The sequence below is a fragment of the Lepisosteus platostomus genome, chromosome 16, assembly GCF_059453375.1.
Source record: "Lepisosteus platostomus isolate fLepPlt1 chromosome 16, fLepPlt1.hap1, whole genome shotgun sequence".
NCBI classification, from domain to species: domain Eukaryota; kingdom Metazoa; phylum Chordata; class Actinopteri; order Semionotiformes; family Lepisosteidae; genus Lepisosteus; species Lepisosteus platostomus.
Genome location: NC_142626.1, coordinates 3,575,375 through 3,588,733, shown reverse-complemented (window position 1 = coordinate 3,588,733; position 13,359 = coordinate 3,575,375). Strand labels below are relative to the sequence as shown.

General features: G+C 53.1%; 2 protein-coding genes across 26 annotated transcripts in view; one reads left to right on the top strand and one right to left on the bottom strand.

The window, feature by feature from the left end:
- The window catches only part of LOC148646713 (uncharacterized), a 263,071-nt gene that overhangs the window by 63,770 nt on the left and 185,942 nt on the right, over positions 1–13,359 (bottom strand). The gene's annotated exons all lie outside the window — the stretch shown is intronic.
- Positions 7,373–13,359, top strand: part of LOC148646719 (EH domain-binding protein 1-like protein 1) — a 62,327-nt gene continuing 56,340 nt past the window's right edge. For 14 of the 25 annotated variants that reach the window (XM_088608857.1, XM_088608855.1, XM_088608853.1 and 11 more), the window contains exon 1: positions 7,374–8,835. In XM_088608857.1, coding sequence (XP_088464983.1) covers positions 8,732–8,835 — 104 coding nt within the window. In that variant the 5' untranslated portion in view covers positions 7,374–8,731. Of the gene's footprint in view, positions 8,836–13,359 lie in introns of all 25 variants that reach the window. The other 11 variants (XM_088608863.1, XM_088608861.1, XM_088608859.1 and 8 more) reach the window with 5 other exon arrangements.

Genomic DNA, 13,359 nt, shown 5'->3' with positions numbered 1-13,359 from the left:
CCGAAAGTCAACTGAAGAGGGTGGCTTCGGGCTTTAACAAAGACCAAGCGAAAATGGAAGAATAATGGATTTGGGGCTAGAAAAAAGGGTTACGCTGTTTCAGAAAACAACCTGGAACATTTCAAGCACTGAACTAGTGAGGATTTGGGATTGAAGCTAACCATCAGTGCCACTCAGGCCATAATCCAGTACCTCTGCAGGCTCTTATATACTCTGAAGTTGTCATATTTGGCACAACACCAAGCACTAAAGAGAGGAGACACAAACACGATAGCACACTGTGCAGGGCCTGATGCAGGCGGTTAAGGTGAAGGCTGATGTGTATTTGACCTGTATGGGGCAGTATGGTAGTCAGCAACACTCCCTCCCAGTGGAACAGGGCAGGAAATGACATCATCCCCTTGGGATCTGGAGATCTCCCCAGTGTCTGGGTAATGGCACCGTGTGGCCTGTGAAGGTGGGGGCTTGCCACGAGAGGCCATGGTGAAATGCCAGCAGGGTGTGAGGCACACTAGTGTCCTGGGTTCGAGGCCAAGGAGGAGCACCTGTCTGTGGGGAGCCTGCGTGTTCTTTCTGAGCGTTGGGACTTTCTCATATGGACGAGCGGCCCCCTGAAACCTGCAGCAGCTCAAGAGCGGAGAAGAATTTTAAAAACCACGATCGTCCAGCAGGTTTGTTCAGTGACATCGGTGGCTTTCCTTCCAAGGGGTTGAAAATTGGCTGAGTCCCGGCTCCCACAGGTCAGGGTTTTTCAGAACCGTGATCTAGGGTTCGAAGTGCCTCATAAAGTAGGAGTCCAGTTGTCTGTTACAGTGCACAGGTCCTACAGGAGCCTCCATGTCTTAGAAAACTTGTAAAAACTGTAAATTTCCTTGGATTAGGGTGTCTGATATGCTAATTGATACTGATGATGGCAATAATACAACCACTCATTTCCTTTCACAGAGAGTTCTGTAGTTCAACCTCCCTGCAGACTAACCTTTGACCTCCCCATTGCCCCCCAACGAGGGTCAGCACCAGGCACACAGCAGGCTGACCTTTGACCTCTCTGTTGCCTCTGGTGAGGGTCCTCTGATGAGTCAGCACCAGCGCTGACCTTTGACCTCTCTGTTGCCCCGGTGAGGGGTCCTCTGATGAGTCAGCACCAGGCACACAGCAGACTGACCCTTGACCTCTCTGTTGCCCCCGGCGAGGGGTCCTCTGATGAGTCAGCACCAGGCACACAGCAGACTGACCCTTGACCTCTCTGTTGTCCCCGGCGAGGGGTCCTCTGATGAGTCAGCACCAGGCACACAGCAGACTGACCCTTGACCTCTCTGTTGTCCCCGGCGAGGGGTCCTCTGATGAGTCAGCACCAGGCACACAGCAGACTGACCCTTGACCTCTCTGTTGCCCCCAGCGAGGGGTCCTCTGATGAGTCAGCACCAGGCACACAGCAGACTGACCCTTGACCTCTCTGTTGCCCCCGGCGAGGGGTCCTCTGATGAGTCAGCACCAGGCACACAGCAGACTGACCCTTGACCTCTCTGTTGCGCCCGGCGAGGGGTCCTCTGATGAGTCAGCACCAGGCACACAGCAGACTGACCCTTGACCTCTCTGTTGTCCCCGGCGAGGGGTCCTCTGATGAGTCAGCACCAGCAGCACAGCTTGTAAACAGGGAACCTCCCTGCGTTGTGAAATGACTGTGTTACCACGGAAACTGGCCGACTCCCTCTGGGGGGGGGGGAGACGCTGTACAGGAAGGCAGGCCCTCGTGCAGGTCTGCTTCTACCGCCGCGCGCCGGACACTGCTAGGGGGGTCAGGGGTTCAGTCGCGGCGGAGACATTCGCCAATCATGACCGGGGAGGGGACCGAGGCTGGCGGTGGTTGCTCAGCTTGACGAGAGGAGTCAAGTCTGCAGGAAGTGGGTGAGAAAAGCCATCGTAACCCACAAGCCCCTCGATGGCTGGAGTTCCTGTCCTGTCTCCTCTCTCTCTTTCCTCCTGGCCTCCATGATCGCCACACTGGGTTTGCCCCAGAATTGCCCCCTCATTACCGCCGTGCCAGTCGGGCCAGATGCAGCTGGAAAGCTGGATAATAATAATAATTGCTTACATTTATATAGCGCTTTTCTGGACACTCCACTCAAAGCGCTTTACAGGCAATGGGGACTCCCCTCCACCACCACCAGTGTGCAGCCCCACCTGGATGATGCGACGGCAGCCATAGTGCGCCAGAACGCTCCCCACACATCAGCTCTCAGTGGGGAGGAGAGCAGAGTAATTAAGCCAATTTATAGAGGGGGATTATTAGGAGGCCATGATTGATAAAGGCCGATGGGAAATTTGGCCAGGACGCCGGGGTAACACCCCTACTCTTCTCGAGAAACGCCCTGGGATTTTTAATGACCACAGAGAGTCAGGACCTCGGTTTGACGTCTCATCAGAAGGACGGCGCCTCTTTACAGTCTGGTGTCCCCGTCACTACACTGGGGCATTAGAACCCACATGAGCCGCAGGGTGAGCGCCCCCTGCTGGCCCCACTAACACCTCTTCCAGCAGCAACCTTAGTTTTTTCCCCCAGGAGGTCTCCCCACCAGGTACTGGCCAGGCTCACACCTGCTTAGCTTCAGTGGGTTGCCAGTTGTGAGTTGCAGGGTGATATGGCTGCTGGCTGCTGGGATAGCGGCGCAGTGGAAAGGTCGCCCCCTGGAGGGCGGGCGCTCAAAGACATCGAGGTTCCAGTCCAGGGAGCAGGTAGCCGGGGCGCGGTCCGTTATCAGAGAGAGCCATTACCTCAGAGATCTGGGGAGAGAAGGGAGGGTGGAAGCAGAAAATCTGTGGGAAACAGAGGACTGTATCTCAGGAACGTCTGATATTGACCATCACGTAAAGGAAAAAATTGGATTGGTCCTGTTTTGGAAGTGATTCAGAATGACTTGGAAAAATGCACATAATTATGTTGGAACTGTTGCCTTTTCTTGCCTTAACGAGACATGTTCATATATACTGTTTTAGGTCTATGTATCTTAACGGAAAATGTTTCTGTTTTGTGCTCCTCTGTATTTATTTGTGAAAAGAAAATAAAGTGCTTAAACCAGGGCACTTGAACTCTATGCTCTCCAGGTGAAGGCAGTGTGCAGGCACCACCCAGGGCAGCCCGGCAGCGAGGACCCCAGGCTCAATTCCAGCTTGCATGCCTGTCTGGGGGGGGAGTCTGCACGTTCTTCTCCGGTTTGCGTGGGGCGAAGCTGGCAAACGGTGAACGTAAAGCATTTTCCCCATCCAAAAAAGCCCAAAGAAATCCTACTGTGCCGTCCCAAAAGAGCAGCGTTTGGTTCACCTGACTTATTTTTAAATTCCAGGGAAACTCCGGGTGGTTCGGTGACGTGAAAGGTTCTGCTGCAGCTCACCGCAACGAGATGTGAAATTGATGGAGCTCGAAAATTCAGAGCGGTTTAACTTCTTTTTTTTTTTGTTATGGCAAAGGGTTTCCTCAATTTTCGTCTTTGTCAGCTTTGGACACGCAGCGGGTTACTGCTCGATGCCTAAAGGAGAAGTCTCGCTCGGCTGCTTTCTGTATTTTCGGGAGTTTTTCATACAGTAAAATCGGTTCTGAGGGTCGGGTTCAATGGACGCACAAGAGAATGTCAGGAAAGGGGAACTCGGGGTCATTTCAGATACAAAAGCTCAAGTGTGCTGTGTAGAAACCTGGACTGGACCAGACTGGGCCCCATTGATAAGAACAGATCACTTTATCGGCCATATCCAATGTCTTGCGTTAGGAATGTGTCTTTTCGCAGACCCCAGCTTGCTCTCCATGAGACACACAGACAGGGAGAGAGAAGCTGGGGGTCAGAGCGCAGGGTCGGCCATTTATACGGCGCCCCTGGAGCAGCTGGGGTGAAGGGCCTGGCTCAGGGGCCCAACGGAGTAGGATCCCTCTGCCAGCCGCGGGATTTGAACTGGCAACCTCCCAGCCACAGGCGCAGAGACTGAGCCGCAGATGTGTAATCAGTATTTCTGATTAGGCTGATTAGGACTGCCAGCAGCTGTGTGTTTCCTTTTTTCTTTGCTGGGGAAGGATATTGCGGTTGCGCAGGGCTTTGCGGCATATTTTGACGCAGATTGGAGCCAGAGAACGAGAGGAGAATGTGAGGTTTTTTTTTTCATTTCTTTAGATTTTATTTTCAAACGTTCAGCCTCGCAATGTTAGACACAGACATGAAGGAACTGGGGCAGCACAGTGTTGAGCCTCGCTCCCGCTCGGCGCCGAGGCCGAAGGTTTGATTCCTGGGGTGCTGTCTGGGTGGAGTCTGCACGTTCCGCTCTGAGTTCATGTGGGTTTCCTCCAGGTGATCAGGTTTCCTGCCATGGTCCACAGACATGCTGGGAGGTGAATTGGCCTCTGGGAAAGTTGGCCCTGGTGCGAGTGTGTGTCCTCTGACGGACCGGCGTCCTGCCCAGGGTGTGTGAGTGTGTGTCTGTGTGTGTCCTGTGACGGACTGGCGTCCTGCCCAGGGTGTGTCTGTGTGTGTCCTGTGATGGACTGGTGTCCTGCCCAGGGTGTGTGAGTGTGTGTCTGTGTGTGTCCTGTGACGGACTGGTGTCCTGCCCAGGGTGTGTCTGTGTGTGTCCTGCGACGGACTGGTGTCCTGCCCAGGGTGTGTGAGTGTGTGTCTGTGTGTGTCCTGCGACGGACTGGTGTCCTGCCCAGGGTGTGTGAGAGTGTGTCTGCGTGTGTCCTGCGACGGACTGGTGTCCTGCCCAGGGTGTGTGAGTGTGTGTCTGTGTGTGTCCTGTGACGGACTGGTGTCCTGTCCAGGGTGTGTGAGTGTGTGTCTGTGTGTGTCCTGTGACGGACCGGTGTCCTGCCCAGGGTGTGTGAGTGTGTGTCTGTGTGTGTCCTGTGACGGACTGGTGTCCTGCCCAGGGTGTGTGAGAGTGTGTATGTGTGTGTCCTGTGATGGACTGGTGTCCTGCCCAAGGTGTGTGAGTGTGTGTCTGTGTGTGTCCTGTGATGGACTGGCGTCCTGCCCAGGGTGTACCCTGCCCTGTGCTCGTGGCTTGCTGGGATAGACTCCAGCTCCCCTGTGACCCTGAATTGGTAGAGGTATTCCAGCCAATACATCCCAAGTTCTTCTTCAGCTCCAGGACATTTCTGCTAAGGTGATTGCTGGAGTGCTTGGTCCCTCAAAGCTCTGAAATATCATGGGGAAGAAATTCAGGGCTGCATGTACATTTTGACAGAAAGGGAGATGAATGTTTTCAATGGCACTGACCGTTTATTGGCTTATTGGGAAAACCTCCTATCACGGTATCATGCAATTGCTGTTGAAAGGATATTCATTAAAATTCAATTACTTTCAATTGTGTACTTGCATTTTCCAAATATGGTATGGCTTTCAAAAGATTGTCATGTGGAGTTTTTTTTTTTTATTGGATACTTTCTTTTATGTATAAATAATTGTAGGCAAACACCATCACCGGTGACTACGTCTATTTAAAAAAAAATCCCCATCTCCGCTCTGTAACTTTACTATCTTGATATTCTGCGTTAAAAGCCTCCTGGACTCTTCTTTTGGGAGTACCGCAAAGTATTTCCAGACAGACCCGACCGCAATGTTGCCAAAGGCCTGGTCTCCAAAACAGGGACTTTTGCCGCCGCGGGTCACCTGGCGCTGCGTGCCCGTTCACCTGCGCTCACGGCCCGGCGGGAAGATCGCCCGCCAGCCCAGGCCTGGTCCCCAGGCCTAGTTCGGACGACGCTCGGGTTTTCTCAATCTTTAGCGAAAAGCTGAGAGCGAGGGAGACGATTTACAACGGTTTATTTCGTTTTAATCGACCTGACCCATCTTTCTGTACGAACAAAAGGCCCTTTAATACGGCTTGTGGTTTGAACCGCTCCGGTCGTTTACCGAAACAGCCACGGAAATTTTCAAATTAATCTCCAGTCTTCCAGTACCCGTACTCCCGCCCTGACCGTCTCATAAATCCCCCTCCCATTTATAATTCAGTCTGCTGAAATTATTGGATGAGGAGGTTCAACGCCTATTTTTCCATTTTTCCCGGTAATGTTTTAATGATGTCAACATCTTACACGATACGCGAACGCTGTTAACATCAACCAGCACTTTCGAGATCAAAAACGGCAACGTTTATAATAATAATAATAATAATAATAATAATAATAATAATAATAATAATAATAATAATGCTGAACACATGAATAGGCTATGTGTCCTGATATTACAAACTCCTTTTATAACTGGGAAATGTAAGCACTGGAAATAAATATCCTTCCCACTGTCGGTTTGTAACGTGCAAAAGGAGCCGAGAGGTGAGAATCCAACGGAAAAAACATTTGCATTATCAGAATATCTATGCGTAATAAATTTCAATGGGGGAGATAGGAAAATTTTCCTCCAGAAAGACAGGTCAACTTCCCTGTCCCAGCGCTTAAGCACCGGGTCCAATCTGGTTCCGGACGATCGTGCGTATCTGGGCACTAAAAACCCGGTCTGTACTACGGGACATTAAGACCCCAGTTTGTTTCGGGACAGAAATAACCCGGTCTGTACCGGGACATTAAGAACCCAGTTTGTTTCGGGACAGAAATAACCCGGTCTATACCTGGACATTAAGAACCCAGTTTGTTTCGGCACAGAAATAACCCGGTCTGTACCGGGACATTAAGAACACGCTGCTTGTTAAGAGTTAAAGAGTTCGGGAGAGTTCTTGCCGCCAGATCACCCGAACACACCGAACCGGGACAGAACTCGCGTTGGATCTTTAATTGAAAATGCAACACAATGAGCCGACTGGCTTTCACTGGGCTCGGTGAGCTTGACTCGGGGGGACCCCCCCTTCTCGGATAGAGGGAACACCCCGCCGGACTGACCCCCCTGTACTGACTGGGCGAAGTAGGAAAATGTAGGAATTAACAGGGAGCGACGAAGGCGTCTGGAATATGGGCAAATGCAGAACAAGAACATTAAAAACCAGTACACGACTACCAGAACCCCATCTATTCCAGAGGCCCTTACTGTATTTGTATTTATTTATTTGATTTTGGCGCCTGCGTCCTGCGATCACGCAACCTCTGCGGTGTGCAGCGAAACGATCTTCCTCCCCGCTTGTGTTTTGATTCGACTGGTTCGGTTCGGTTCGGTGTCCGGTCGCTCTGCGGCTGGACCACCCCTCCGGACCACCAAAATCACGTGTCGCGAAAAACCGCGGCAGGGGGCCGATGTTAACACATCAGCGGCCGAGTTTGTATGTTTATTTCTGTTGTTGTTGGCCCAGATAAGTGTTGTTGTTGTTTTTTTTCCCCACACACCAGTCACAACCCTTCAAAGAGCCCAAGTCTTGAAGGCTTCGCTTTCGCTTTCAAACTGAAGCTGTCTGGGGCTGGCCGATGTAGTTCAATCCTCAGAGGTGTGACCTGTCCCCCGGGGTGGTCGTGCGTGGTCCCCTTCACGGGTGGGGGTGAGACTTTTTTTTTTTATTCTACCCGGGCAACTGTCTCGAAACGTCCCGGGTTTTTCGCGGAGCGGCTGCAAAGTCCGGGAGATTACAAAACGCACTTTGCCTGCCGGTCACATCGTCTCTGCTTTGCATGTCGTCTCTCCTCCCTCTCTCTCCCTCCCTCTCTCTCTTCCTCGCAAGCCCAGTCGCTCACAGCGGCGGAGCTCAAGTCTTCAAACAGACTTTCCAGAAAACCCCAAGAGCGGCGCCGCGACTTCATGACAGCTCCTGCGGGCCGTGGGGTCGTGAAATCGCTCCCGCCTCCCTCCTCCTCCTCCTCCTCCTCTCCCTCCCCTTCCACAGCAGCAACAGGTTGAAGAATAACCGGCCCATGTGTGTTCTTGTACTTTTTTTGTGGTCTTTTACTGTCGCAACCGGAGGATGAACTAACTCATCTGCGAGGGAGAGAGAGGATAAAAAAAGAGAACATTTCTTGACACACGCGGTCGTGGCGCGACCGGGTCGTTTGACATGCCGGGGGGACTCCTATAACCAGCGAAGAACTTGTTCTTTAACAACGACAACAACAACAAAAACAAAACTGTTTTACTGAAGACGACGCGGACTTGGCGGCCGGGTGAGGAAGCGACACTGACAGCGAGCTGCGCCTTTCGCCGGCAGGAGTCGGTTCCTCTCCGGGCGTCTTTTAATTAAAGCCGAGCTCTGCAACTTCTCTATCTGCTCGGATCTGCCCCCACCCCCCCCCCCCTCCGGGGCGGAAAAGTGTGTGTGTGTGTTGTGGGGGGGTTGATTTCTGTGAAGAGGAGCTGGGGGTTTGGTGGCATGGAACCGGGGCCACGGGCGAACCCCGACACACCGGACCCACCGCGTCCAGTCCCGTCCCGTCCCACCGCCACCGAGCCCGCCCGCAAGCCGGCGAGAAATGCCCTCACCTCGGACCACTACCACCACAGCCCGTGAGCGCCTCTCCGGACTCTGCTGGACCTGAGGGAACCCGTTACCGGTGGTTTTTCTTTTGATTTACCCCCCAGCACCCCGGTCTCGGACGGGGTGGACAGGGGGGGTGGGGAGGCGTTTTTAAAAAAAAACATTACGAAGCTCGGAAACCGCAAGTGTTGTGTTTTTTTTTAATGATATTTTTCGCGCTGTTGGTGTAGTTCGTTCCTGTTTTCGGTTGTTGTTGTTTTTTTTTTTCTTCCGACGTGTGCCCCCCGGGGAGACAACCTCCGCAAACACCAGCAGCACCAGCACCAGCAGCCCAGCCATGAGCTCGGTGTGGAAACGGCTGCAGAGGGTGGGGAAAAAGGCGTCCAAGTTTCAGTTCGTGGCGTCCTACCAGGAGCTGATGGTCGAGTGCACCAAGAAATGGTGAGTTGTGGTGGTGGTGGGGACCGGAACCGGGACCGCCGCCTGCCAGAGCCGGCGAAGTTGCCTTCAGAAAGAGGGGCGTGTTGCCTCGCCCGCCGCCCGCGGAAAGGGGCCGTGGACGTGCGATTAAGCGCTTCGTGGGGAGGGGACTGCCGGTGTGAGCCGAAAGATAAGAGCCGGGTGAGGGACGTGGGGGGGTGTAGGTCGCCAGAAGTGACGGCTCGGAGGAGGAGGGGGGGTCTCTCGTTTCCCCCTCCTTGGGCTGAAAGAGTCCCCCCCCCCCAACAAGAAGCGAACAGCGCGACTTGTTCCGCAGCACTTCCGCGTTGAGTCGCTCGGCCGCTGCCGTTGCGCCACCCCGGCGAATATCGCGGAGAGGCGGCCGAGTCGGTCGGGAGAGGATTCGTGTGTAAGCCGTGGGAGAAGCCGCCCTCACCCGGCGCCACCACCACACGGCGGACTTCCGCGCCCGGAGCCGGGTCCCCCGGGTGGCCGTGACCCCTCGCCCGGTCGTCGCCCGGCTGTGAAAGAAACGGAGCCGGGCAGAATTATTTAAAAACAACAAAACCGACATCATTTCGAAGTCACTCCGGGCCCGTTACAGCCTGGTTTGTGTCGTCCGAAAAAATAATAATAATTAATTTACAGCTTTCTCAAACTTGAGGTTTGTCTCCCCACTCCCTAGTTGGCCTCATAAGCGTTTCCTAGTTTACGGACTATTACTCTGTTGTAAGCTGTGCTTTTTTTTGTGCGGTGACCTGATATTTCAGGGCGAAGCACAGGGGTGTGTGAAACAGCAGTTCCGCATGGCTGTTGATTTAGAGAGCTCCTTGCCCAGAAGGTCACGCTGACGGCGTTGTTTGGCGCTACGGCGACAACTGCAGTTCTGCCCTTAGCTCAGCGCCGATGGTTCAACCTCCATTTTTCAGACGCATTTCTTCATGTTATAGTCTATCATATGATTCATAGTCATAGCAGCCATATCACCCTGCAACTCACCACTGGCAGCCCCACTGGAGACTCAGCAGGTGTGAGCCTGGTCAGTACCTGGAGGGGGAGACTCCTGGGAAAGCTGAGGCTGCTGCTGGAAGAGGTGTTAGTGGGGCCAGCAGGGGGCGCTCACCTTGCGGTCTGTGTGGGTCCTGATGCCCCAGTATAGTGACGGGGACACTAGACTGTAAACAGGCGCCGTCCTTCGGATGAGACGTCAAACCGAGGTCCTGACTCTCTGGGGTCATTAAAAATCCCAGGGTGTTTCTCGAGAAGAGTAGGGGTGTTACCCCGGTGTCCTGGCCAAATTTCCCATTGGCCCTTACCAATCATGGCCTCCTAATAATCCCCCTCTATGAATTGGCTTCATTACTCTGCTCTCCTCCCCACTGAGAGCTGATGTGTGGGGAGCGTTCTGGCGCACTATGGCTGCCGTCGCATCATCCAGGTGGGGCTGCACACTGGTGGTGGTGGAGGGGATCCCCATGACCTGTAAAGCACTTTGAGTGGAGTGTCCAGAAAAGCGCTATATAAGTGTAAGCAATTATTATTATTATAACAAATCTTACAGCTGTGGGTTGGTACAGTGGTGCAGTGTTGCTGCCATGCAGTCCTGGGACCCTGGTTTCGGTTCTGAACCTGCCTGGTGCTGTCTGGGTGGAGTCTGCATGTTCTCTCCGGGTTTGTGTGGGTTTCCTCCCGCAGTCCAAAGACATGCTGGGAGGTTAATGGGCTTCTGGGTATATAGGCCGTGGTGTGAGTGTGTGTGGCCTGTGATGGACTGGTGTCCTGCCCAGGGTGTACCCCGCCTTGTGCCCATTGCTTGCTGGGATAGGGTACCCCACTACCCTGTAGTGGATAAAGCAGTTAGAAAATGGGTAATAGTGTTTGCATATTATATAGTTATATTTATATCTAATCTCCCTAAGTGTAAGGAGGTGTCCCAGATAGTGGGTCAGTCCGCCTTCAACAGGAAGCAGAGCTGTGTCGTCAATCCCACAGGAAGTCCGCAGAGATTGGGGGGGCCACGTCGCCGACAGCACGAGACTCGGGGTGGCTTTTCAGCGGGGTCTTTGCAGGCCGAATTGGCCCATGAGCCAGGTCTGCTGTTGCCTTCTGCCGCTGGGGCTCCGGCCCTCGTGCGACTCTTGTGAGGAGACATCCGCCTTTCCCCGCCCGGTAGGGCCCAGGGGAGGAGCCAGACTCCCAGCAGGACAGAACTCTTGGGAACTCTGCGTGCGGAATGGCATCTACTGCAAGTGTCCGGCAATCCTGCAGGAGAAAGAGCCGCCTTCTTTCAAGTTGGAGTTTGCTCCTCTTTGAACTGAGAACCATTAACAAATTCTATTATTTTGTACAGATATAATAAGCAAAATAACATACAGAGCTGAAAGAAACTTGATAGTATTTATTATGTATCTGACCAACCACATACCTGTAACAAACTCAAAGACATCTGATTAAGAGGCAATTGTGCAGGAGCCAATTAAGGTGATGCACAATACTAGACTGATTCATTTGCGAATGGGACTCAGACTGCTGTGCAACGTTAATTAACGTCCCCCTTCCTCCCTTGAGCCCGGCTGCGAGAGAGCTTTTCTGTATGATTGGAGTGCTGTCAGCACGACAGCCGTGTTCAGCATTAATCGATGAATCGTCTCCCTTAAAGGGGGGTCTGCAGTCCCAGCTTCTCAGATCTGTGACTAAAACGGTAACAAAATACATTTCAGTGAAGGTCTAGAAAGGTCTAGTCCCCGTGCTGACTAATGTACTGAGATGTGCAGCGGCCCTTCCTGCTCACTAGTCCCTGTGCTGACTAATGTACTGAGATGTGAAGAGGCCCTTCCTGCTCACTAGTCCCTGTGCTGACTAATGTACTGAGATGTGAAGCAGCCCTTCCTGCTCACTAGTCCCCGTGCTGACTAATGTACTGAGATGTCAAGCGGCCCTTCCTGCTCACTAGTCCCTGTGCTGACTAATGTACTGAGATGTGAAGAGGCCCTTCCTGCTCACTAGTCCCTGTACTGACTAATGTACTGAGATGTCAAGCGGCCCTTCCTGCTCACTAGTCCCTGTGCTGACTAATGTACTGAGATGTCAAGCGGCCCTTCCTGCTCACTAGTCCCTGTACTGACTAATGTACTGAGATGTGAAGCGGCCCTTCCTGCTCACTAGTCCCTGTGATGACTAATGTACTGAGATGTGAAGCAGCCCTTCCTGCTCACTAGTCCCTGTGATAACTAATGTACTGAGATGTGAAGCAGCCCTTCCTGCTCACTAGTCCCTGTGCTGACAAATGTACTGAGATGTGAAGCGGCCCTTCCTGCTCACTAGTCCCTGTGATGACTAATGTACTGAGATGTGAAGAGGCCCTTCCTGCTCACTAGTCTCTGTACTGACTAATGCACTGAGATGTACAAGCGAATAAGTACAGGTTGTGCAGCAGACATTTCACTGCAGAAATGTTCCAGCGTGATCCGCAGGCAGAGTTAACCAGTGAGCAGTATTTGCCAGTGAAACCGTCTGGGAGAGGAGAGCAGTATTTCTACTGGATTAGAAGAGCTGGATCCACAAGCCTGCTTGTTTACAGGGTCACAGGGCCGCTCCACCTCACCGGAGGTCCTGCTGCCTCGTTCTGAATCCCAGAAAAATGGCGCTGAGCAGACCTGGAAATGTCCTCTATTCTGTGATGTGAATCGGAGGTTTTACATGTCACACTGTGCATTATACTTTCATTGTGAGGGTGAGTCAGCGCATCAGTGGCTGCTACTGTACCTACAGCGCCGGTTTTTAGCGGCACGCTGAATTGAACACTGGTTTCCCGGCCGTCTGAAATACCCGAATGTCTCTGTGCGTTGTGTGGATTAATGTCTCTGTTCCTTGAACAACTTCGGACTTGTGGGCCAGTGGTCCAGTTTCATGCCTACGGTTAATGGATCTGTTCCTCCTTCAAACTCCTTTGAAGTCCTGGAGGTGCCAGAGTATCTGCGCGCGAAAGTGAAGGGGCCGAAGCAGGGGGCGGTAGGCCGATGTCATCTGAAGCTCATCCAGAAAAGCTGGCAGGCGCGACAGCGATGGGTGGGAGCAGGCCACAGGCCAGTGAAGGACAGGTGGAGCAGCCAATCAAAGCTGGCCGGCGCTACAGCGATGGGTGGGAGCAGGCCACAGGCCAATGAAGGGCAGGTGGAGCAGCCAATCAAAGCTGGCGGGCGTGACAGCGATGGGTGGGAGCAGGCCACAGGCCAGTTAAGGGCAGGTGGAGCAGCCAATCAAAGCTGGCCTGCGCAACAGCGATGAGTGGGAGCAGGGCACAGGCCAGTGAAGGGCAGGTGGAGCAGCCAATCAAAGCTGGCCGGAGCAACCCCGAGCGACCAATGAAAATGCAGGAGCTCACAGAAGGGGCACATGCAAACTCCACACTGCCCACAGAAGCCCTCCCCCTTTTAAACCTGTTTCTTCCTTGTCTGAAAAGTTTTTGAAGGCTAGCGAGAAATCCTTACTCCACCCTCTCCTACGGGGGTGCACGTCCCCCTG